This window comes from Mastomys coucha, unplaced genomic scaffold (assembly GCF_008632895.1).
Source record: "Mastomys coucha isolate ucsf_1 unplaced genomic scaffold, UCSF_Mcou_1 pScaffold21, whole genome shotgun sequence".
Taxonomy (NCBI): domain Eukaryota; kingdom Metazoa; phylum Chordata; class Mammalia; order Rodentia; family Muridae; genus Mastomys; species Mastomys coucha.
The window spans coordinates 152907345-152933721 of record NW_022196904.1 but is presented as its reverse complement, the minus strand read 5'-3'; the positions used below and the strand labels follow the sequence as shown (position 1 = coordinate 152933721).

The window sequence follows — 26377 nt, the reverse complement described above, 5'->3', positions numbered from 1 at the left end:
AAAATGGCAACCGTGAGGGAATCTCTGCAGGCCTCCTTTAAAGCCAATTAGGGGTTTTCTAGTTGTGGTTGGGTCACCTTCATCAGGATTGGTTGAGCTTATTGTATGGGATCTTTATATACTTTTGATTGGTTCATACCTTGAGGGAGAGAGGGTTGCCCAGATGTCAGGGCAGTTGCTGATTGGTTGTCCTTTTTCTGGGGTTTTCGCAAGAAGCCCTGACTGTCTTTCTGGGAAATTGAAGCTTAAGGCCTAATATGGCTACCTGTTCTAAATTAGGTCTCCTTACTAAGTATATGCCAGCTGAAGACGGGCTCTGTTTTAGGGGAGTTAGAAATTCCATAAAGAAGAAACGTCAGTGTTGCTAAGGCACTTTTTAGGTTGTCAGCTATAGCTTTGTGTCTATGCTAGGCAAAGTGGAGAGGAAGATAACACATTTTAGATTCACTGTGCTTATTGATGATGGTAAGCTGGGTGGTAAGGCCACTGTATAAAAAGCAGGCCTGAGCAGCTCCACTCAGGGTTTTTCACATTATTAATTTATTATTTCTCTGTGAGTTGTGTTTTGTGTTTGGGTACATGTGTTCCAGAGCGTGTATGTAGATGGTCAGAGGACAATACCTGGGAGTCAGTTATCTCTTTCTACCGTGCGTGGCATGGACTCATACTGGAGTTGTCAGGCTTGGCGGCAGGGACTGCTAATGAACTGAGCCTTCTTGTTGGCCCAAGAGTAGCAGATTCTTTTTTTAAGATTTTAGTTTTAAATTCTGTGTTTGTGTCAGTGTGTGAGTGCGCGTTTGAATGCAGGTGTCTGTGGAGGCCAGAAGAGGGTTTTGGATTCACTGGAGTTGGAGTTATAGACAGTTGTAAGCTATCTGACATGGATGCTGGGAACCAAATGTGGGTCCTCTGCAAGAGCAGTGTGCACTGTTAACCACTGGGCCGCTTCTCCAGCTCCCCGAAAGCTTCTCATAGTAGAATTTATTTTTTTAATTAAATAGCTGAATTGAGCGTGAGGATTTGAAATGAAATTTCAGTTGAATTAGTAGAGTTGATGCGTTGGGCTGGGACTATATCTCAGTAATAGAGTGCTTGCCTGGGTATGAACTCTAGTACTGCAAAAAGAAAAAAAGCTGAAATGCAATGTTTTTTTAATATCCTAGCATTTATTTTTATTAGTTCTTAGTTACGTGTGTGCTTGTTTTTCTCTGTGGGTATGTACACATGTATGGTGGCGCCTACTGAAGCCAGAGGGGTCAGATACCTTGAAGCTGGAGTTGCAGGTGCTTGTGAGCAAACCACCAAGTGCTGGGAACTGAACTCGGGTTCTCTGAACCAACAGTATTTTCCTTTAATCATTGATCCATTTCTCCAGTCCCAGTTCTAGCATTTAAATCAGGAATTGCTCCCCTCTCTTGTACAAGCAGCTATCTGAATCACGTCATACGTCTTTATCAAGTCACGTGCCTCTCAGGAAAGACTGAAACATCATGGCTTCTATCTGAAACCTTTTGAAGACTTGAGCTGAAGAATTCAGTAGAATTGAGTGCCAATGAGATGGGAGCTTTTGAGTCTTGAAGGCTGTTAATTAGCCTGGGTCAATTGTCTAAACCCTCTTAAAAGCCCAGTTTGCAGAAGCCAGCCAGTTAGCTTACTTTAAACACCTTATTAACTCTAGACACTACCTGTGCTTCAGATTGATTTCATAGGCATTACTTTAGTAATCCTACTTTAGTGGGATTTTAAGCATCATCAGGATTAGACATGATAAATCTTTGGAATCTTGGCATTGCCATGTGCATTAGTTTTTACTTTTTTGAGATGTTCCCATGAATAACAGAGATGGTCATGGTACATGCTTTAGAACTGAAGAATTCTAATCTGTGATTCAGTTATAGGTTTATATGTTGGGAAGAGTCATATATTTAGAGTCCCAGAAAGACCAGCAGTTTGCTAGTGTGGCTGTTAGTCACTCCTTCTACAGCCCTGGGTGAGTTACTTTAAGTCAGTAAGTTAGAATAACTTAAATGCCACTTTCTTCACTCCACGCAAGGATGATTTGAGAAGACAATGAAACCGTACCGAAAAACTCCAGAAATAAAATGCTGTAGTACCGTAATTATTATAGATTATCTGTATTGTTCACTAAAATCTACTTTTATTTCTTGGCTTTACATATTCATTTCCTCAAGAACATCCTTGTACTATTTTCTTTTAACAATAACAAAAAAAAAGTTCTCAACTGAACATTTAGGGAAGTCTTCTGTGAAAACTGAGCTTTAAACCAAATGAGTCACAGAATAAACCTAGTTTTTCCCACTCAGGTGACTTAACTCTTCAAGCCATTGTCAGTGCAAATAAATTGTTTTTGTGACATAAACGTGACCAGAACGAGGCAATTATCTTTGAAGATGTTGCCGCTTGCAGGTGGTAATTGCTCATTTGTTATTACCCTAAGTGTATGACTTGATACTTAAGATTTATTTTTAAAGATAAGTCATTTGGTTTATAGTATAGCTGGCTTGTCTGTTACTTGAAAGAGTTAAATTCATACACTTCTTAATATATGCCATTAGGAAGGAAGGGGTATTTATGTCATTTTAAAAACCTGTCTAACAACAATGTTACTAGTTTGTCTCTTTAAAGATCACTAACTTGGGGCATACCTTACTGGTTGGACAAGATCTCAGATTGTGACTAAGTTCTAATGAGTGGTTATAAAAGCATGTGTGTTGCCGCGTGACACTTACATGTTACTGTTTGAATTGGACTCTTTGCATTCCAGTTGATTGTACGCAGGTTAGTTCAGATTGTTCACTGTTCCTGATTCTTCTTTGTTTACAAGTCACAGGGAATTGACTCTGATAATAGCGTGGTGAACAATTGTAAAGATCCTCCTTTGGAACAGTGCTTAATGAAGACATTTCCTTCTCTGAATTAACTTTTCTAACTTTTAGAATCTTGTATTTATATTCTTTAAACAAATGATTTATTGTACACTGCAAAGGTTATCTTAAGTTTAGGCCCATTTGCAAAGCAGTTATCTTGCCAGTATACCAGTTTAGAATCAAGATATAATACCTTACAAGTGGAAATGTGTATGCTCTGCCAAATTGGCTGCAGGATTCCTCACTCTTTCATTCTTATAGAAGACCTTGAAAACTATAAGGGGACACTTTTCACTTTTAACTTAAATCCACACCTTAAGCTAATACTCATCTTTTTATGAGTTTGGTCTTTAATGGTCCTGATTAATTTTGTGACCTCGAGTAAATCTCTTAATTCTCAGCTTCAGATTTCTCATCTACAAAATGATGATAATTAATACCTACTCCTAACCACAAGGATGTTGTAAAAATAGCCCGGAGAATTTGTATAAAGGATTAGGCATGTGGTTTATGAACTTATGGTAGCAGCCTTTTGTATTCAGTTTATTTAGTTTGCTAATATTCTTTTGATAAAAATTAGAATGCTGGTTTTATAGTTTCTGTGGTTTGAATATGAAGTGTTTGCTTAGGCGTGTGTGTTTGAACACCCAGCCCCATAGTAGTGCTATGTTGGAACCTTGTGGAATCTTTAGGAAATAGAGCTCATTGGAGGAAGTAGATCACCAGGGTGAGCCTCGAGGCTTTCTAGCCTGACTCTACTAACTCTTGGCCAGCCTCTGCTTCTTGTCTGCCAAGACGTGAGTTCAGGAGACCTAGCTGCACATTCCTGCATCTGTGGAGCTGCCTGTCTCCATGCTTTCCCCTCTGCAATGATCTGTAGCCCCTCAAACCACAAGCCAAAATAAAACTTTTCTCACTTAAGTTGCTTCTTGTCAGGCCATAACAAGAAAAGTGACCAAGGCAATAATTACCTGTGTAGATAACTAGCATTGAGATCCTTGAGCAGTGTGCAGAGTGTCTGGTATAAAGCAAAGAATCTCGGTAGGCTGCGTGAGGAAGATTGCAAAAATCCTGGCCAGCCTAGCTTATGGAGTGAATTCAACTCTACTTAGTGAAGTCCTGTTGGAAAATAAAAGGCAAATGAGCGGATTGATGATAATCAGTATTGAAGCACTACTTAGCAGGCTCTCAGTTCAATTTTCATTAGTGAAAAATTGTAGAGTTTAGCTCTTTATCAAATGGCAGAGACTGAAATGGATTTTAAAATAATGCAACTGTATAGTGCCTATAAGAGACTAACTTGAGATTCAAAGTCATAAATTGATTCAGAGTTAAAGATAGAAATAATAGACCATGCAAATATTAACAAATATGCAAATCCAAAAGAGCGGGAATGGCTTTGCAGATGTCAGGCAACAATAGACTTTAAATTTATAAAGATATTCCATTAAAAATTGATATAATAATTAATTAAAAGCTTTCATGTACCTAATAACGGACTACCAAAACTACATGAAGCAAAAGTTCAGAGCGGGAGAAGTAGCTGCGAGGTGGGTCTGTCTTTGCTGAGGACCTGAAATGATGGATCCAACTAGAGAACACAGCAGGAACAGAGGGTGGAAGCAGTCAGCCTGCGAGCTTGAAAGGACACTATACAACAGCAGCAAAGACGTCTTCTTCTCGGGTCTTACTACAGCGGACTTTCAGTGATAGAAATTGTACTATGCACTCAGTGTAATTTCTCTTGACTATAATGGGTGGGTGGAGTCAGAAATTGCTAATAGAAGAAAAAATCACAAATGTGTAGAAATTAAACATTATTAAATGAAATATATTGATAAAATCACAAGGAAAATGAGAAAATATTTAGATGAAAATGAAAGCAATGTAACAACATAGATGTACTGAAGCTGTACTCTGTGGGAAACTAATGTTAAAAATCAGAAGCATCCCATGTCAGTGCAACTGGCAAGGAACTAGAAAAACAGAAACCACACCAAAGGTCACCAAGGAATGAAATAGATTTATACAACAATAAATAAAATGAAAATTAACAACAACAACAAAAAAAATAAAACAGAAAAATCAGTGAAACCAAAAGATTTTTCAGGTTATATTTATGTGTCTAGCAACACATGCACACACATATGTGAGCACAATGAAAAGGGAGTCTATGAATTTGAAAAAGAACAAGGATGATATATGAGAGGGTTTGGAGAGGGGAAATATATGTAAACAAAAACTGGAAAACTTACCTAGATGAACTAACAACAACAAAGAACATTTAAATGACAATAACCCAAAATGAGAATTGACAAATTAATGACAATTGTACCCAGTTAAAAGGATTATGCAATGATGCGTTCAACAATTTACTGACAATAAATTGAATAACCTACTTGAAATGTGTAGGAGCCTAAAAGTACAAAGCCTAGACTGAATCATGAAGAAATTGTAAGATTGAATTAGAAATAAGAAAAATCCCCAGTTAAGACTCACTCTAGGCTTTATGCTCTCACTGGGGGAGTCCATCAGGCATTTAAAGGAAAACACACACATCTCCCCAAGCCTACAAGAGATACATCCTAACTTGTTCTAATGATGGCTTGACCCCAATCCCAAGGCAAATGAAGACTCTACAAGAAAACCAAAGACCAGTCTCATCTCTGAGGAGTGTTACTGCCTGTGTGGTTTGGGTAAGAATGGCCCCCATAGGCTCATATGTTTGATTGTTCCCTTGTTGGTAGAACTGTTTAGGAAGGATTAAGGGGTGGCCTTGTTGAAAGAAGCATGTCACTGGGAGTGGACCATGGGGTTTCAAACGCCCATGCCAGGCCCAGTCTCAATCTCTATAGAACAAAGAGTTCTCACTTCTTCAGCACCATATCTGCTTGCTTGCTGCCACACTCCTTGCCATAATGATTATGAACTAAGGCTCTGAAATTGTAAGCAAGCTTCTATTTAAATGCTTCCTTTTTTTATAAGTGTCTGGTCATGGTATTTCATCACAGCAATAGAACAGTAACTAAGATACTGATGGAGTCTGAAATATCCTGCTCGAGGCTGTGTTAAAGTCTTCCCTTATAACTGTTGGTGGTTTTTAATGAGATCTATAAATTTTAGGAGGTGGCATTGTAGGTGAAAGAAATAGATTACTAGGAGGTATGTCTTTGAAAGTTATACCATGTTTTTTTCTTTACTTTCTGCTTCCTGTTCTTCATAAAGTAAATATCCTCTACCACTGATACTACTTCACCATGGAAACAGAATCAGTGTAGCTGAGGACTGTGGACTAAGCTGAGTCCTCCCATAGTCAGTTGTTATTACCAGCACTTAGTAATAGGATAGAGATTGTAAGTGCCAATGCAAAAATCCCCAGGCAAAAGAAAATGATAGCAAATTTAATTTGGCAGGATATAAAAAGGGTTAGACAAGGGCTAGAGTGAGTGATGTCTCAGTGGTTAGAGCTGCTCTTGTAGAAGACTCAAGTTCAGTTCATTGCAGCTCTAGGGGATCTAACACTCTGTTCTGGCCTCTGTGGATAACCCCCATCCCCACAGCATACGTTCACACAGACACACACAAACAAAAGTAAGTCATAAAAGAGTAAACATCAAAGTCCAATGGGACCCATTCCTAGAACGTAAGAATGATAACCCCCATCCCCACAGCATACGTTCACACAGACACACACAAACAAAAATAAGTCATAAAAGAGTAAACATCAAAGTCCAATGGGACCCATTCCTAGAACGTAAGAATGATAACCCCCATCCCCACAGCATACATTCACACAGACACACATAAACAAAAATAAATCATAAAAGAGTAAACATCAAAGTCCAATGGGACTCATTCCTAGAACGTAAGAATAGTTGAGCACTTCCAAGATACCACATGAACAGAGTGAATAAAAGAAAAGTGTATGTGGTCACTGGGACTGAATTTAGAAAGGCTACCTCAAAATTTTAAAAAAAGCTACTTGTAAAATGCCACAGTGAGCATCATACTTAGCTTTGAAAGCATAAAAAGGTTTTTTTGTTGTTGTTGTTAATTTTCTCATTTCTTTTTTTGCTTGCTTGTTTGCTCTGAGTTGTGAGACAAAGTCTGGCTATGTGACTAAGGCTGAACTCAGGCCTTGAACTCTTCCTGTCTTGACCTTCCAAGGGCTGACATTACAGATGTGTACCAACATACCCAGCCTAAACCTGGCTCTTGAAAGAGTTCCTGTTTATCTACTTTTGTCAATTAGTGCTGAAGTTGGAGCCAGGACAGTTATATAAGAAAAGGGACACAAAATACACACAAATTTAAAAGAGGTAAAATTTGCTCTATTAATAGCTAGTATGACCTTATATGTCGAAAATTCCCAGGACTCCCATCAGTTAAAATGGGTAAATGCATTCAGCACAGTAGCAGGAAACAATTCTAAACACAAACATGGGTTACTTTTCTCTCCATTAAAAATGAGTACTCTGAAAAGGGAATTAAATAATTAGTTTATAATAGTTGGTAAAGAATGAAAACTTAGAATTAACTAAAAGTATAAAAGATTTACAGTGAAAACTGTAAGCCATTGCTGGATTTAAAAGACATAAAAGGCATTAGATAAATGAAAAATAGTTCATGTTCATGGACTAAAAGATTTAATATGAAGATATCAGTGCTTCTAAGGTTATCTACAAAGTCAGTTCAGTCCAGTTTAGAGTTCCAGGGATTTCTGTACAGACTTGGAAAAACTCTAAAACTGACACAAAATCTCAAGGGATCCCGAGTAACCAAAGGAATCTTAAAAAGAGGGAGACGTGACATTTCTTAATTTCAAAATTATGCCAAAACTAATAAAAAATAGTGTAACATTAGCATGAAGATGTATGAGCCAGAGCTATAAAATAGCCTCTAAAACGTTTGTAACAGAATTATTGGATGATCCTAACTCTGTATTTCTGATTATATATCCAAAAGAATTAAAAGCTGAGTCTGTTTATAGTAGTATGTCATGACAGATAAAATCAGAAGCAGTCAGAAAAGCCTACAGAGGTATGACTGGATGTGCAAAATATGTTACATACATGTACTGGAACAATATTAGCATTTTTTCCTCAATTAAAAGATATATTCTCTCATATATTGCACCTCAATTGAAGTTTCCTCTCCCTCCCTATCCCCGAATGGCTAGCATTTTTAAGGATGGAAATTTTGAGGTATTCTGCATCTGTGACCCTTCATGATACTGCTAAGTGAAATAAACTAGTTACAAAATGACCGAAGCTGTATATCTCCATTTATATGAGGCACTTAAAGTAATAAAATTAGAAGAACTTTAGCTGATGGGTTTGAGGGGAAGAGAGATTGATAGTCACTGATGTAAAACAGCTTGCAGATGTAAAGACTACTGGAGATGCATGGCATTATCAAAAGAGGAATTTAACACCACATACAGGACAGACGGACAGACGTTTTACAGTGAAAAACAGACAACTCTTGGGAATTGGGTTTTCATTTCTCCAGGTTCTTCTCCTCCTGTGTTTTGTTGTTCACTTGCATTCCTTTGCTTTAATATGATGAGGATCAAATTCAAAGCCTTGACCATGCTGTGTCAGAAATGTTGATGAATATGTTTTGCATTTCTATGATGTCAGTTTATTGAATGGCAATAAATTCACAGGATATGGCAGCAATTTGGCAGATATTTCTACTTTTTTTAGTATCCCTAGCCCAGGCCTTGAATGAGTAAAAACTGACCTGGAATTTGTTTATTTGACCCAAGGACCTTTTTAAAGATGACATTTGGGACAATGAAAGAACAGATTTGATTGCTAAGGTAGAGCCTTTTGAATCTGAATTGGAGGCATCAAGGGTTTCTGCAGAACTGCTGTCAACTGTGCAGTTGGCCACAGCAGATTATTGCAGTAGAGTCTTGTTTCTGAAGCTGAAGTTATGCTTTCAGTCGGCCTTGAGGTCATTGTTGGAGAACAAAGGATGACAGTGCAGGCACCTGCCCGAGAAAGAGGAAGTTGATGACTAACCCAGGAAGTCTCAGGCAGTGACCCTGCAAGGATCAGATGGCTTGGAGATACCCCCTTACCTCTAAGATGAACCTTACTTTTAAGAAAGACAAACAATCCCTCAGTGGAACTGTGACCCTGTCAATATCTACAGTGAAACCTGGTTGAGAAAAGGCTTGTGTTCTGTGAAGCCAGAACTTTTTCTTGGATTATTTTCTTGCTGAAAATGGCCTGGAGTCAGTAAGTAGTGATGGTAGCTTGGAAACAACTGAAACCACATTCTTGAAAAACATGAAGTAACCCTGCTCGAACCATTTCAAGGCACAATTTCCTATTTTAAGAGGTAATATTTTGTGTTCTTGGAGTTTTATTTAGGGTCACATTGTGTATTCTTTACTAAAAAATATTCTCTGGCCAGGGATGTAGCTTGGTGGTGGGGTGCTTCCCTAACTTTCTCAAGGCTCTAGGTTTGCTCCCTGCCGGTATCTTCTACTACTTGTTACGTGCTCTCCTAAGTGGGCTCAAAAGCAAAACCTTTTTACTGGAGGTCCTTCTTCAGGCTCTTACTGGTCCTTTTAAAGTTTCAGTATTTTAAGAGTACAGTACTTGGGACTGGAGAGGTGGCTCAGTGTTTAAGAGTTCCTGCTGTTCTTCCCAGAACCTGGGATTGGTTCTAAGCACCCCAGATAGCGTGACTCACAGCTGCCTGGAACTCCAGCTCCAGCTGATCTCCCAGACCACCCACATGCATGTAGCATATTCTTTCTTTCTGTCTCTCTATCTGTCTCTGTCTCTCTCTCTCATACGTACACACACACACAGACCAATAAATAAAATAATTTGGAAAAAAGTGAACTACTTAATTGTCAGAATGCTTTGGAAATAAATACTTTCTTTTTCCGCATCCCATCTTCCTGTTTCCCACTGGAGTGAGAAGAGCTGGGTTGCTAAGAATACAAGGCCCTGCCTTAGAACCCCAGCACCAGAGGAAGAAAAAGCCAGATGCATAAAGTATCTGTGGCTTTTCTCTGATATACCAGCACATTTTCCCACTGCAGGCCAGTGTGGTGCCATTTGAAAGTCTACACGAAGTTCCTCAGTGAAAATCCTAGTAGCATGCTTGGCTGCTAAAGTTAGCCATTGTAAGCACAGGCCCTCTCTGTTTAATTGCCACTGAGAATAGATCTGCCAGCTTAGTGAGAGAATAGTCCATTGTTTGGAATGACCCAAACTTATTTTTTATTCAGTTTCCTGGTAGAAATGTGATTGTTTATTTCTGCAGATGATGTTGAGTAAACAAGGAAAGTGGGGGCTGGGTGGAGCTCAACATCCTTTCATGGTTTCTAGGAAGGACTTGATTACAGGCTCCTGAGCAAGAGGAGCATTCTGAGGACTAGTGTGCACTTTTCTTCTCTCTGATTTGTGTTTTAGACTTGTGATAAGTTTAGAGTGAATAAAAGAAAGATGGACTTTGGGGAAAATGTTATTCTATCTCACAAATAGAGATATATGCCTCACTTTATGCCTTGAATATCTTTAACTAAATTGATACATATTAAAACCAAACATTTGCATATTTGGTACATACATGCAAATTAGGTATTTTAGAATACTAGAGTGTATTTTTCTCATTGGAGACTGGGGCTTTTTTTTTTAATACTTAAAATGTTTATAACCAATCTTTAATTAGCAGTGCTATAGAAGTAAGAGTTTCAAAATGTTTATAGCTAATCTCTAATTACTAATGTTGCAAAATAATATTGCCTTAAAAAACATTGATGGTAGTGACTTGATTTTACATTTCTCTGTTGATATTTCTTTAGTAGAAGTTACTTGAAAAATATTTCTGGGTTAGTTATATTACTAATCATTTTCTGGAATAGTAAAACATACTTACTAAGACTCAGTAACTTACCCAGATAATCCAAAGGGTAGAGGGTAGTCATGTTTCTTATTATCAAATTAAACCTGTGATGTGGTGGCATACTTCCTGCAATCCTAGTATCTGGGAGAACACGGCAGGAGAGCCACAAGAACACAAGGTTCCATAACGAGTCCCAGGCTTAGTCTGGGCTGCATATACATAGCAGAACCCTGCTTTGAGCAAACAAAGAAAAGGTGAACGTGTATGCAGGTTACATAGGTGTGAATGTGTGCATGTGCCTGTAAATGTTTTTTGTACTCATGGGTGTGCACACATGGAGGTCAGAGTTCAAAGCATGTGACTTCTTCCTCTGTCATTCTTCACATTATTTTTATATTATTGAAACAGTGTTTCTCACTGAACTTGGAGATACATTGTCCAGACTAGTAGTTCTCAATCTTTGGGTTGTGACCCCTTTGAGGGTTACATATCAGATATCTACATTATTATAATGGTAACAAAATTACAGTTATGAAGTAGCAATGAAATAATTTTATGGTTGAGAGTCACCATTACATGAGAACTATATTAAAGGGTCACTGTATTAAAGGGTCACAGCATTGGGAAGGTTGAGAACCACTGGTCTAGACTGTCTAGCCAGCAGGACCGTAAGATCTGCCTGTCTGTGCTTGCAGTGGTGGGGTAACAGGTGTACACAGCCATGCCCACCTTTCTACATGGAGTCAGGGATCCCTCTCAGACCCTCCCGCTTATGAAGCAAGCACTTTTTCTGATGTTTAAGTAAAACTAGTCTTAGGATCCTGGAATTGATTGGTCTGTACAAAAAAATCTGAGCAATAAAAATTATTTTTGTCTATAAAGATATAAACTCTAACTATAAGAAAGTCATACAAGTCTGTATACTATTATTAATATACAACAAAAAATACTGAAGGAGAAAAATCAGCAGCGGCAGAGCAAAGCATTTCTGTTGAAGATGTGTGAGGTACTTCCCTATGACATTTAGTGTTTTTCTCCCTGCCCCATTTTATCTACATAAGTTCTCTAAGTATAATCAAACTAGGACAAGCTACATACTGTGAGAAATTTCTTTAGTTAATAAAAATTAGAGGGCAGTAAAGTATGACTAAACCATTTTGTATTTATAAACATTTAAAATTATGGATTTAAATATGTTCTTTGTAAAATATTTTAATGTATTTCAAAGTATATAAAATTTATTTTAAGACCTTTTAGCTATTGTGTTGGGGATTTGGTCTGGTGCTGTTTTGTATTCAAATGCTAAATACTGGTCCCTGAGATCTAGTTGCCCCCAGGAGCAGATCCTCACTGCACCAAGTGATGTTACATAAACTTTGCTCCCCAATTTAAAACTATTCCTTAAATGAAATGGCTACAGTCAATTACTAGGGGGGAATAGAAGAGGCAGAGCTTCAGTTAACAGGCTGGAGGTTGCAAGTAGGGACACTGAGGAAGAAGGCAAGGGACGAGAATGGAAAAGGAAGAAGATGGAGAAGAGGAGGTCTCCATTAGACATGATCGGCCAGGAGCACATGCCCAAGTGTTGTGCACCCCCAGGACAGACTGCTGGAGCAGAAAGAACCCGGGGGGAAATTCAAACAGCAAGTATTTGAGGAGCAGAGGTGGGAATTAACAGCCTAGCAATCAGAAATATACATTAGGGATAACCTCCCAATAATTATATAAGAACTGATCAGATAAGCCACAGGATTCTGCCTTGTTTAGTGGGAGGCTGACTGGTCACAGTCATAATAAACTCTATTACTAAGCTCATTTACACTGTTATGTACGAATCCCCTAGTAACTTAAGCTAAATACCAAAACCAGGCAAAATTACTATTAAATGAAAACCCATTTAACTATGAATATCCCTTACAACATAACAAAAATCTTCTACAGTGAAGCCAATGAATTATAACGTTCCATAATAAACTATAGTTTATTCTGGGTACACTGCTTTTGTGTATTATAAAATCCAGTACTGGGCTGCTGAGATGGCTCAGCAGGTAAAGGCATCTGCCCATAAGTGTGACATCCTGAATCCCTGGGACTCACATGGTGACTGAAGAGAAAATGACTCCTAAAACTTGTCCTCTCATCTCCACATGTGTGCCATGGCATGCACCCTTCCGGCCTTTACTCGTACACAAAGTAAGTAAATGTAAAAAAAAAGAAATGTTTTAGAAGAATTGGATATTATTAAAATGCCAATTCTTTCCCAAATTGACTTGTATTTTCAGTGTGAAGCTAATCAAAAGCACAGTAGACTTATGTTATTAAAATAATAATGAATAAATTCCCAGCATAAATAGAAAAGTTAAAAGAAATTGTAATAGTCAAACAATTTTGCCAAAGAACAGAATTGGAGAACTCGAGCACTGAGCTCACCACTTGCTGCAAAGCTGCGTTAGTCATGGTGAGGCATCGAGGAAGAATGGTCACACACATGATTGACAGAATGTTCGTTAAGTGTAGGGACAGGCCAACATGTTCTTAATTTTTTAATGCAAATACAGAGGCAATTCCGTGGTGCTGGAACATTTGGACATCCTGTACTGTGTACAGAATTAACTCACAAGGAGTTATAGAGTAAAAGTTAAAGTCACTGAGCTTCTGGAAGAAAACAACTAGAAAGCTTTTGTCATTCTCCAACAAGAGTTTCTTAGATTTTTAGATAGAAAGTATAATTGGTAAGAGACAGACTTGATGGCTCATTCTTTATTAAAATTGTTAAAAGTTCTGCTGTTCAGAAAATGGGAGTCCTAAAGATAAAAGTACATGCTGTGAAGAATGTAGTCAAAATATGTGTCTAACAAAGACTGATATCAAGAAGTACAGAAAACGAACAGTCTAATAAGAAAAAATGGGCAAAAGACTTTAGATAGTTGCTTCTACAAAGAGGATACATTGAAGAAAACATGCTTAGTGCTATGGTGTTAGAGAAATGTAGATTCAAGCCACAGGGAGAGCTCTGCACTCTTTCAGATAAAACAGATTTTACAGCTGTAAGTTTTGAAGGGCACTTGGAAAACCTGAGAAAATTAGAGGTCAACAGAAATTAAAACATGTTCACATAAAACCTTACAGGAAAGTGTTAACACCAAATAACCAACACCAAATGACCCAAAGCTCCAGGTGTCCTTCAGTGATGAGGAAGTACAGTAAGCTCCAGGTGTCCTTTAGTGATGAGGAAGTACAGAAAGCTCCAGGTGTCCTTTAGTGATGAGGAACTACAGTAAGCTCCAGGTGTCCTTTAGTGATGAGGAACTACAGTAAGCTCCAGGTGTCCTTCAGTGATGAGGAACTACAGTAAGCTCCAGGTGTCCTTCAGTGATGAGGAACTACAGTAAGCTCCTGGTGTCCTTCAGTGATGAGGAAGTACAGTAAGCTCCAGGTGTCCTTCAGTGATGAGGAACTACAGTACTGCAGGACCCCAGCGTCAGCATGAACACCAAGGAAGCCCCTTAGAGGCTGTGTCGTTCCATTTGTGCTATGTTCTGAAAAATCCACAGGTTAGCAACTAATGTTAGTGTTCCTGGGAGAATGGAATGTAAATTACAATGTGAGGAAGCTGTCAGACAAACCCTGAAAGGCTGAGAGCAGTAGAGGGAATTCCAGTATAGGTTGTCCATATTCACAGTGTGAGGGAGCTGTTTGTCCTGATTTTTAGTATGGTAACAGCACCTGGAATTAGAGTCTTTGTTTCTTAGATATGATGAGTAGCAAGAGATGAAATGCGCTCCTGTCTGGAGCTTACTTTAAGTGTATACACACACGAGAAGGGAAAGGGCAAACTTTATGGTTGTCTTTAGCCATTGTGCATATGTATCTACATACACATATGCATATTTATGTTTTAGACGATCTCAATTTGTAGTCTAACTGGCCTTATACTCGTGGCCATTTTTGTGCCTTAGTGTCCCAAATGTCAGATATGAGCCACCACACCAGATAGTATTGTTTTAACTTTTGTGCAGATTTGACATTTTCCATGATAGAAGGACCCAGTTGATGGTAATATTTCTTCAAGATGATCTTGAAGATGTATACATCTTCTGATATACAGGGCCTTCTGGCAGACCTATTGCCATCAGGGATCTGCATGTAAGAATACCTTTGTAGAGCCTTTGCTATTAAAGCCTATTAGAGACATACTCAAAAGTGTCTGTCTGAGCAGAATAATCCAGATTTCTATTGAAAACTGGGAGAGAACACATTTCTCTGAAATTCTTTGTATGGTAGGATTCTTCGAAACTTTGAATACTGCATCATGCTATAAGCTTTTGGGGAAAGATAACTGGGTTTCAGCAAAAAGAATAGGCATACTGCTTCTGAGAACCTGGACTGGGCTTATTACAGTGAGTTCCAGCTCACTAACTGGGAACGCTCAGCTCTCCCCTGTGGCCTATCTCCAGCAGGTCTATTCCAGCTGTGCTCCTGGTATGCTTACCTGTAGCTCTGCAGCATTCTGATTCCTCCCACTGCTTGTGGTTGTTGGGTTTTTTTCTTTGTTTGTTTGTTTGGCTGTATTTATTTTGTGAGAGACTTCATGTTCTATGGTAATCTGTCTGAAAGAAATTTCAAATAATAAGGTGCTGGGGGTAAAGTTCAGTGGCTTCACATGCACACAAAAAAAATAGATAAAAGTTAATGGCTTTAAGGAAATAGTCTAATGACATAGTTCTACATTATAATTGTTATGTAAGACCTTGTGAGGTGTTTGGCCTCTAGTCAGATTTTGAGTAAGACTGTTTCTAAAATTTAAGGCTGAGACCAGAGGATTGGGAATTGAAGGCCAAGACCGAGCTACCAGTGCTGAGTCTCAACATGGCCTCCAGGGACTTAGGTCTGACCAGGATAGCAAGGGAATAAAGAAAAGACAGACAGAGATGGACAAACAGAAAGAAAGCTGGGGTTGGGTGGTCTAGGCTCTCTGCTGAGGGAGCTACAGTACTCTGGGAGCTTGTGTGTTTATTATATATTGTTGAACAAGGAGTCAGGGTTTATGGTATATAGGGATTAAGGAAACAAGACTTAGGTATTAACTCTGTAGGAGTAGTTTCTGTAGTGGGGAGCAGTCTTGGCGCCATAAACGTGCACGGGTTTTTAGAAAGGCTGACACGTTCTCTCCAAAGTGTCAGCATCCATACTTGGAGCAGAGGAAGGCTTTTTCATGTTTCACCCTCACCCCAGGGAGAAGGCCCTGCCAAATGGACCTGAGGCCGTGCCTATGTGAATAACACATTCACTAAGGATTTTGTTCCCTATATACTAGAGCAAGAACATTTCTCTCTCTCTCTGTTTTAGGGTTTTATTGCTGTGAAGACACACCATGACCATAGCAACTCTTATAAAGGAAAACATTTAATTGGGGCTGGCTTGCCATTTCAGAGGTTTAGTCCATCATCATCACTGTGGGGAGAATCATGGCAACATGTAGACAGTCTTGGTGGTGGAGAAGGAGCTGAGAGTTCTGCATCTTGAGCCACAGGCAGAAGGGAACTGTGGTCCACACTGGACATTAGCTGGAGCCTATGAGATCTCAAAGCCTGCCCCCCTAGTGAGACACTTCCTCCAACAAGGCCACACCTACTCCAACAAGGCCACACCTCCTAAGGGTGCTACTCCCTATGTGCCAAGCATTCCAACACAACCTGGTCCATACATATTCAAACCATCTCTCCCTTTCTCCCTCTCTCCTTCATGGCCTCTCTCCCCCTTCTTCCCTCTCCCTCTCCTTCTCTCCCTATCTCCTCTGTCTTCTCTCTTTCTCTCTCTCCCTCTCCCCCTTTCTGTGTGTGTATGAGGAAAGAGAGAGAGCTTTAAATATAATTAATGTAAAAAAAGTTCCTATTTTCAGAGTAGCAATAATACAGCTATCTCACAGTAAAATTCCTTATGTAGTGAGATTGCAGGGTAAAGAGCCAGGACCATCTGGTGATCCCTGTTGGCAGCAGTTGGAATAGACATTTTCCTTTAAGTTTTTTTTTTTTAATTAAGAGAAATGAAATATAACATCTACAGTTGTTTTGGATTCATCATTGCTGAAAGAATTGCCTCATATCAAAAAATCCTAAAGAAAAATTACTAGTTATTTTAAATTCCTTTACTCCCAAATTGTGTCGTCTTTCTTGTTAAATGATACTTTGTAGCTCATGAGATGCTTATGTGCATGTTGATGCATGCTAGAGTTAGTTTGCTCTTGCTACCTTCCAGAGACTCTGAGCTATCAGCCAGTTCCTGTTCATGATTGTGGTATTCCATTATGGAATATTTGTTGTATGGCAATAGAATCTTCATAGCTGGGGTAATACTAATTTATGGATTGATAAGCAAAGGTGTTCTTAAACCATTCTCTCTATGTTCCATTAGGAATATCTTTTGATGTGTTAAATTTATTCTGACCTTTAAGAAGTATTCATTTCATATTTCTATATCTGACTCACTAACTCATTCCTAAGTATGTAGATTTTTAGTCTTTTAACAATCTGTATGTGCTGGGGTATACCTGTGATCCCTATACTTAGTGTTGGCTCCTCTAGGCTCCACCCAGCATCTACCTAGCAACAGCATAGCCTCCTGCCAGGTGCTAGCCAACCTATAAAAGCTCTCTTCTCCCCCCCACCCCCACCCCACATGTTCCATGCCTGCTTCTTCCTCTCTCCTCTGTCTTTCTGTCCTTCTCTGTCCCCTTTTTTCTGCCTCTACCCCTTTTCCAGGTCCTGTTCTCTTCCTGACAATAAACCATCTGTTTATATACTAACTAGGTCTCTAGCATGGCTTGATTGATACCTTGGCTGGCCTGTGAAGGTGCTCCCTCCCACCACGTAATACCAAGTTTCATAAAACACAACACTTAGACATTGAGGCAAGGGGGATTGCTATGAGTTTTAGGTTAACCTGGGCTACACTTAAGTGCCAAAGGCCAAAACTACTTGTGTCTCGAAAAACAAAACATAGAAGATCAGGAAAGGAGCCTGTTGAACTGACTGATTTTCTTTATAAACTAACTTTTCATTTGTATTTTCACAGTAATCTATGGTCTCCTACCTTGAGGGGTATACTAAAATTATTTGCCAAAGGAGGATTAAATGTAAATAAGTATAAGGCAAGATCACCAGGTCCTTGGAGGAGTTCCTGGAAGCTCGATCTGGCTGTCTGGGCTCACCTCTGGAATTTCCCCTTTCTAGATGGATGTGTTTTTAAGTGCACATACTCTTTGCTGTCATACTTGTTCACTTCTTAGTACATAAAAATCAAGTTAATTTTGTAGGAGTTCCATTTGTTCATGTGAGCCCTGTACAAGATTACCATTTATAGTGCCTCACCCATCACTCACAGAACAAGGTACCACAAAGACCTGCTTTGTTCTACAGTTGCTCCTCCCTAAGGTAATCATTTTCTAAACTATGCAAGCTTTTATAAATCAAGATGAACTGGTCAGAAATTGTATACAAAAACAAACAAGAAACCAACTAATGCTTCCTGGTTGGCAAACAATGCATGTTAATGTACTACAGTTGCAGGTAATGAAATTTCCTGCATTATAAGAATTCTTTTTTTTTTTTTTTTTTTTTTTTTTTTTTTTTTGGGTTTCAAGACAGGGTTTCTCTGTATAGCCCTGGCTGTCCTGGAACTCACTCTGTAGACCAGGCTGGCCTCGAACTCAGAGATCTGCCTCCCTCTGCATCCCAAGTACTGGGATTAAAGGCGTGCGCCACCACCGCCTGGCAAGAATTCTTATTAGTTAGAAAGTTTGTTTCACGTTGTAACTGATTCAAAGCCATTAACTTATTCCTATAATTGTTAAGTAACAAATACAAGTTGTAAGATATTTCAGACAACAGATGATAGAAGACAGTTGATGGATTATGGATTTGAAGTCTGTGTTTCTTAGCCATCCCTGTGATCCCTAGCCTTAGTACATGACATCTACGTGCCAAGGTGCAGAGGAAGAGGAGTTTGGTGTGTAGGCATGGAGCTCCTTTCTCTATAGTATAATGTAGTGACAGCGAACACACAGGCATGCTGGGACTGGCCATCCCTACGTCAGAAAGGCAGCAATAAACCAGTGTTCATCTGAGGCACAGGTCTTCAAAGCATATTTTATGGACCTTGAAATATATTCTCTTAGAATTAATGTTTTGAGAGAATATCTCCCCTTGTCAGCTTTTATGGCTAGCAAAGGCCTTTTCAGTTGTTAGCTTCAGCTGACCTAGTCCACACACTGTGCTTGTAACTCACGTGACCATCCAAAGACTGTGTCTTGTGTGGTGTGCTTTTCTCCCCTTGGAGATTTTTGTTTGTTTGTTTGTTTTGTTTTGTTTTGTTTTTTCGAGACAGGGTTTCTCTGTGTAGCCCTGGCTGTCCTGGAACTCACTCTGTAGACTAGGCTGGCCTCGAACTCAGAAATCCGCCTATCTCTGCCTCCCAAGTGCTGGGATTAAAGGCATGCGCCACCACCGCCTGGCATGGAGATATTTTTTAAAGGAAACAAAAGGAGAAAAAAAATGTCCTTTGCAATGGCAAATATACTTTCTAACAGTGGGCAAAGACCAGCCTTCCTCTTTTATCAAAAGAAATAATAGGATTCTCAGAACAAGCCATAAGATGTATTACAGAGGACCTAGGGTACATTTAAACTCCTGCTTGTTGATACAAACACGTTTTGAGAATAAAAATGTAAATGTTTTCTTCCCGTGGGACAGCTAGTGAAGTCCCTTGTTCACTGGCTGTCCATGTGTGCATTCGTGCTGTATTCTCATGAGACCAAGTGAGCTGGAGGGGTTTTGTTAGTTTGATACTGGGCTTCCAAGGAACCTTTGTAAAAGATTTCCTTCCATAGAAACACAAAAAGAAAGGAAATGCCTTTAGCTTTCTGATTGCATCTTGCTAGCACATCTTGACTTTCAGTTACTGCTGTCCCAAGTAAACTGATAATTACAATTTTTTTACTTTAATTCAGAGGCATTGGTAGAATTTGAATTGTTGAATAATAATCTTGAGTTTCTTTTCTTTTATTACATTTTTATTTAGGTCTAGTTTACAAACAGTAAAATCCATGTGTCTTACTTATCCAGTATTAGTCTTGATTACTGTATCAGGGCCAGTGAGGAAGGCTTTCTCAGAGTCATCTTGGATACTCTTTCTCAGGTTAGAAACTATTGCCTTTGTAAAGAACCAAATTGAATAGTGTCATAAAACACATAATGTGTTGCAGAATCTTAGATAGATGAAAGCTAAGTCATTGCATTTAACTTTTAAATTGTTTGTATTTATTTTGTATGCATATGTGTGGGTGTGTGCTCCATAGCATGCATTGATTGGGAGATCAGAAAACAACCTGTAGGAATTGATTCATTCCTTCCACCAAGTAGGTCCAGGGGATTAAACTCAGGGCCTCAGGCTTGGTGGCAAGAACATAAACTTGTTGAGTCACCTTGCTTATCTAAGGATATTTTTATGGCATTCCCATGAACTTTTTTATAGGGTTTGCCATATTGACTTATGGATGAGATTATTAATTTATTTTTATTTGCTTTTAGAAAATTAATGCAAAACTTCATGATGGAGTATGTCAGCGCTGCAAAGAAGTCCTTGAATGGCGTGTAAAATACAGCAAATATAAGCCACTGTCAAAGCCTAAGAAATGGTGAGTTAAGTTTCTTAAATTCCTTCTAGTGATATAAACGTCATATGGACATATTGTCTAACTCTCAAAACTGTGTTTAGATAAACATAAAAGAAAACTCAGAAGTCATTTTCTCTAGTGTAGAATTTCATTTTGCATGCTGAGTCTTGGTTTATGAAAGCAGACAGATGAAAAAGTAGATTTATCGTTCTTTGCCCCATGATTTTCTACCATTTTTATAGAAACCTTTTTCTCATAGGTGAGTTGAGGATGCCTAGTTAATGTAACTTCGTATTTTCCACTGAGGAAGTAGCAGTATTTACTGTAGCTTGTGTTTATGATTTTTTTCCCCCTTTGGAGCTTGTGTGGCCTAGACCATCCTCTAACTAATGACCTTCCTACCTCAGCCTTCAAACTGCTGGCATTATTATCATGTGTACTATACACAGATATTATACCAAGTCTTAAAAGGGGTCTGACCTCTTAATCCAAACCATGAAAGTTACTAATAAATTCCTTGGGTTGATTATCATATGTGAATCACTGGTTCATAATTTAAAGTTTCAATCATTTGAAGACTTGAGTCAAAATAAAAAGATACCCAGCATAGTTTCTTATCTGTCTGTCTCTAACTTTTCTGTAACTGAGACACTTTTCTATCAGCCTTCTATACGTCCTTTATTTCAGCTGAGTAAGGACAATTGGAAAATAATAGCTGTATCGAAGAACCTGGCAGTATGTGTTATAAATATTAATGCATTTCTTTATATTCTGTTTTAATTTGGTATTCTGTATAGTAGTTATAGCACAGTTGGCCATTGTTGCTTTATATGTGTGTTATATTCACTTAGCTATGTAATAGTTACATCTCTCTGCCCTCCTGTCTGCTGCACCCTTCTTGCCCCTCCTCCTCCCTCCATATAGTCCCTACTTTCTGCTTTCATAGCACAGTGTTCCTTTACCCTCACTTTGCTTCTCTTCCTCATCCCTTAAGATCATCTTCTCCTCTTTCGTGGTCCCATTTCTAATTGCATGGCATACATACACATTAGTCTACATGGGAGAGGAGATAGTATTGCTATTTGTAGTAATTCCATTTCCATTCATTTTCCTTTAAATGTCATTTCATTTTTCTGTGTAATTAAATAAACTTTCCTCGTATATATATATACCATGTTTTCTTTACTCATTCATTCATTGAAGTATGTGGAGTATAGCTATTAAGAATATGGATGACCGGGCGATGGTGGCGCACGCCTTTAATCCCAGCACTTGGGAGGCAGAGGCAGGTGGATTTCTGAGTTCGAGGCCAGCCTGGTCTACAGAGTGAGTTCCAGGACAGCCAGGGCTACAGAGAAACCCTGTCTCGAAAAACCAAAAAAAAAAAAAAAAAAAAAGAATATGGATGAATGTGGATGTGTATCTGGTATGACCTAGATCTTCAGGAATATACCTAGGTTTGGTATAGTGGGCTCACTTGTTAGGTTAGTTAGTTTGGATTTTGAGAGACTTCCAACATGATTTTCATAGTGGCTGTACAAGTTTATATTCTGTCAGCACTTTACAAGAGGCCTTTCCTTGTGTCCTTCTGAACTGCTGATGTGTATTCCAGCCCTTTTTGTTTTCTTGATAGCCATTTGGCCTAGGTCAGATGGTGCTCTGTTTCCACCGCGGGATTACAGGCACACACTGCCATAAACAGCCTTTTATATTATATACGTGCTAGCGATCTAAACTCAGATCATCTTCCTTGTGTGACAGGCACTTTCCAGATGGAGCCTTCTCTGACCATTGTTTTATGTTGCTTACTTTCCTTCCTACGTCCTGAGTTGAATTTATCTGTTAATTCGTATCCAATTTGCAGTTGTTTCCTCCTTTCTTCTTTCCATATCTCTCTCTCTCTCTCTCTCTCTCTCTCTCTCTCTCTCTCTCTTTCTCTCTCTCTCTCTGTCTGTCTCTGTCTCTGTCTCTCTCTGAGCCAGGGTCTCATAATGTAACTCTAGTTGTCCTGAACTTAAGTAGACCAGGCTGGCCTCGAACTCATAGAGATCCACTTTTCTTTCTATCTCCCGTTCTCCCAAAATTAAAGGCGTGAACCGGCACACCTGGTTGTTGTTCATTTCTTTTTTTGTTTTTTTGTTTTTTCGAGACAGGGTTTCTCTGTGTAGCCCTGGCTGTCCTGGAACTCACTCTGTAGACTAGGCTGGCCTCGAACTCAGAAATCCGCCTGTCTCTGCCTCCCAAGTGCTAGGATTAAAGGCATGCGCCACCACTGCCCAGCCCACACACAACATCTTAACAAGAGCCTCAGGAGTAGGGAATTAAGTACAGCCCTGATGTCTGTACAAGGAAGTTTTCTTGCTTTCAATTAAGTCTTTTTAAAATACTAGTCCCTCTGCAGGTATGTGTCAATATATTCTACCGGAGCTTCTAGCTCTTGAGCTCTATATAACACGTTGGTTGAGTCTGAAAAGGATTGTCAGTTTCTAGAGGTATTGTAGTTGATAACATCTGCTCCAAGACTCCGGAGAACAGGGATGCTTTCCTGTGCCCTTCAGACTGGGCCAGGCTTCTTCTTGTCCACAGTGACCCCACAGGACTATTTCTGACCATGGAAACATGCCAGGTTGAATGTAGCCTCTCTGCCATGCAGCAGTTCTCTGTTCCCAGCCTCCCAGACTTGCTCAATTTTAAATGATAGTTGCCCTCTTGAGATAGCACTTGGCCATTGCTCTCCAAGTGAATTAGAGTGACAAACATGGGATTCCTGGTGCGCCCATTTGCTGGAGCCTGGCTTTGAAGCTTTCCTGGGTCCGAGGTCACACAGTTTCTAGCGCACCATCTTACTTGGACATACTTTTTTTGTGAGGGAGGAAATCCTAAGACTTTGTAATAGCCACCTTACTACTATAGAGATTATAGCATGTGGTGTTAATTCCCAGTGGAAACTCTTTTAGACTTTTTGTGAATCTAAACCTCAAGGTTAAGAGCATTTTGTTTATTTAAGACTATTAAATGTCAGTGGGCTTGATAGCACATGCCTTTAGCTCCAGCACTTACTATGGAGGCTGAGGCCAGTGGATCTCTAGGATTTTGAGGCCAACTTGGTCTTCAGTAAATTCCCAGATACCCAGAGCTACACAGAGATCCCATCTCAAAAAAGAAGGGAAAAGAAGAAAAATGATATTTCTTTTTTTTTTTTGCATACTTAGGTGTTTCTTGATATTGTTTAAAAGGCCTCAGAAAAGGTCAACATTAAATTAAGCTGGCTGCTTGGGTTTTTTTCAGTCTATGACTTTCTTAGTATTGTGGTTTTCCTCGCTGGTATTGCTGAGTCTCCTTTTACGTAGTGTCATTCATGTCTTGATTTTTTTTTTTCAGAGATTTTCCTGCTTTCTAACATCTTTCCTTAAAAAAAAAAAAAAATCCTTTCAGCTAATGGTGTAGCGCAGTGGTAAAATGTGTGCTTGATATGCTGACACCCTGAATTCATTTCCCATCAAACCAGCGAACTCACTGATGGAAACAAGTCTGTTGAATCTTATGCTAAGTCACCTAACTTGGTAGCAGGAAGTTGTGCTGTTACAAGGGTGTTTAGAGCACACAAGTTTAGATTTCTATGAATGAATAACTGCTTTCTAGGTGGTAATTAAAACTAGCTGTGCAATAAAACATATACTTCTGGTTTAATAAGCTGAACACAAGATGTGTGGTTTAGAGCATTTTCTACAAGATATTCTTCCTATAAAGTTTGTAAGGTTTCAGCACTGTTCTCTATACACTGCTGCCACCCATGTTTCCCTGGCAGCGTGTTTCCCAGAGCAGTTTGAAGTATTCAAAATAGACATTACAGCATTGCTTTTTAGCAGACTTTTATTTTTATATTGTAAAAAATGAAGTCACTTAACTATATTTCTTCTATGTCCATTACTTGTATTCTAATCCTGGGTAGTCTGCGCTGTGTCCTGTGTTGCGCATCTTTGATACAAATATGCAACTGTGAAAAATCATTAGCAGATTTTACTACTGCCCAGGAAGAAAGGGGTCTCATGGGTCTCATGTGATCAACTGTTATATCAAGGGAAATGAGGGCTAAATAAGACTCAAGGCCATCACACCGAAAGTCGTACCATAACCTCAGAATGAAGGGAATGAAGTATTATATGAATACAGTATTGTATAAGTTGTATAAATATAAACTACAGATAAATCATTAAGGGAAAGCACCAAGGATAAGGACGTTCAAGTGAATGCAAAGCCAAGACGATGCGAGCCTGAGAAATAGAGTGGTAGTAGTCAGAAGCAGAGCTCCAGGGCGAGCGGAGGAAATGCCTTGCTCAGGTCCCCCTTGACTCTTAGCTGGGATTCTGCATCTAAAACGGCACAAGACCCGAACCGCCAAATGTAACCAATACACATTTTATATAGCATGGGATCCTTCATAAGGAAAGAAGAAATAAATAGCTAAGTTCAAGCTAGGCCTACACTTGTTAACCCTGCACTTTGGAAACTGAGTCAGGAGGATCACAAGTTCAAGGCCAACCTAAAATAGAGAGGGAGTTCTAGGCCATTTTATGATACATAGCTCAATCCCCTCTCAGGAAACCAAGAAGTAAGGGGGAAGAGGAAAGATAAAAAGAGAGGATTAAACTGTAGTGTTCCACAGCATGTGTGCTGAACTGTGGGAAGGACTCCATAGAGAATGGAATAGTCCACAGTATGCAGTTGGGAGTAAATCCGGGATGGGGTGGTGACAGGGCTCACAACTACACAGGGATCCTGTACCTTAGCATGGCTGTGTGTTCATAGGGCCTTCATATACCTTCTGTAGCTCAGATTCTGGAAGCTTAAGGTAGCCACTAATACAAGGCACCTTTTTGGTTAGAATGTTTTACATTCTTACAGTCTAAAAATGCTACGTGCAGTTACTGTCAAGCCTAGATCACCACGAGTTTCTGATTATCCTGAATATGTAGCACAGTAGGCATTTGGGGTTTCAAAGTCTGGTCTGTGACTGTAGTTTGTAGGAATATACTTCACCTGTGTTTGCTTTGTTTTACTATATGTTGATGCTGGGTATTAAAATATATTGTAGGGAATTTTAATCTGTTGATGATGCTAATGGTAAAAGTTAATTTGAAACATTAAACATTTCATTCAAGCTAATCACCTGTAAAAATTATCCTTTGTTGAGATTTATATTTCAGTTATACAGATATACCTCACTTAAGGCAGGTTCCATTCTGAGAGAGGCAGCTCTCTGTTTTATAAATACACACTTCTGTTTATTGAATGAAGCATATCTCAGTGTTTATCTCTCAGGTTTTGATGCATTTCACATATGTCCAAATACTTGGCAGGATTTAAAAAAAATAGTGAATTTGGTGTAAAGTTGCTATTTTATGGAAATGCCTCTAACTTTATATTTTCATTCCATCTGTAGATTTTTCTATCTTTATAAAATATTGGAATTATTTTTAAGGAAAAATAGAAAAGTAGTTTGTGAATAGCTCAAACTAAGCTTAGATCTCATGTAAAAAAGCAGAAAAGTTCTTTGTGTCTGTTTATTGCTTCCTTTTGTAGCCTTTGTACCTGCAGAGGTGACAGTAAGGGCCAAGCAGGAGAGGCGCCACCTTGTTTGTATTACCTGTTCTCCTTTTAGTCAGTTACTTCAAAATCAAAAAAGAAAAAACAAAACAAAAACAAGCTGTACATTTTAATAAAATAAATTATGATGAGCCACTAAAAAAACAAAACATTACATCCTAATTGACCCATCATAAATAAAATACCTGAGCTTGAAAACGTGCTGAGTATATCCTCATGTCATATTTAGCTTTATGCACCTTAAAATGTTCTGCACCTGCCATGGACTAGGGTTTCTTATGGGGTCCCTTGTTCCGCGGGACAATGGGTTCTGGCCAGGTGTGCACAGGATTCGGCT

General features: G+C 39.0%; 1 protein-coding gene across 1 annotated transcript in view; it reads left to right on the top strand.

Moving 5' to 3' along the window:
• Nucleotides 1-26377, top strand: part of CUNH9orf85 (chromosome unknown C9orf85 homolog) — a 54825-nt gene that overhangs the window by 12520 nt on the left and 15928 nt on the right. The window contains exon 2 of the mRNA XM_031384993.1: nucleotides 20348-20454. Coding sequence (XP_031240853.1) covers nucleotides 20348-20454 — 107 coding nt within the window. The remainder of the gene's footprint in view (nucleotides 1-20347; nucleotides 20455-26377) is intronic.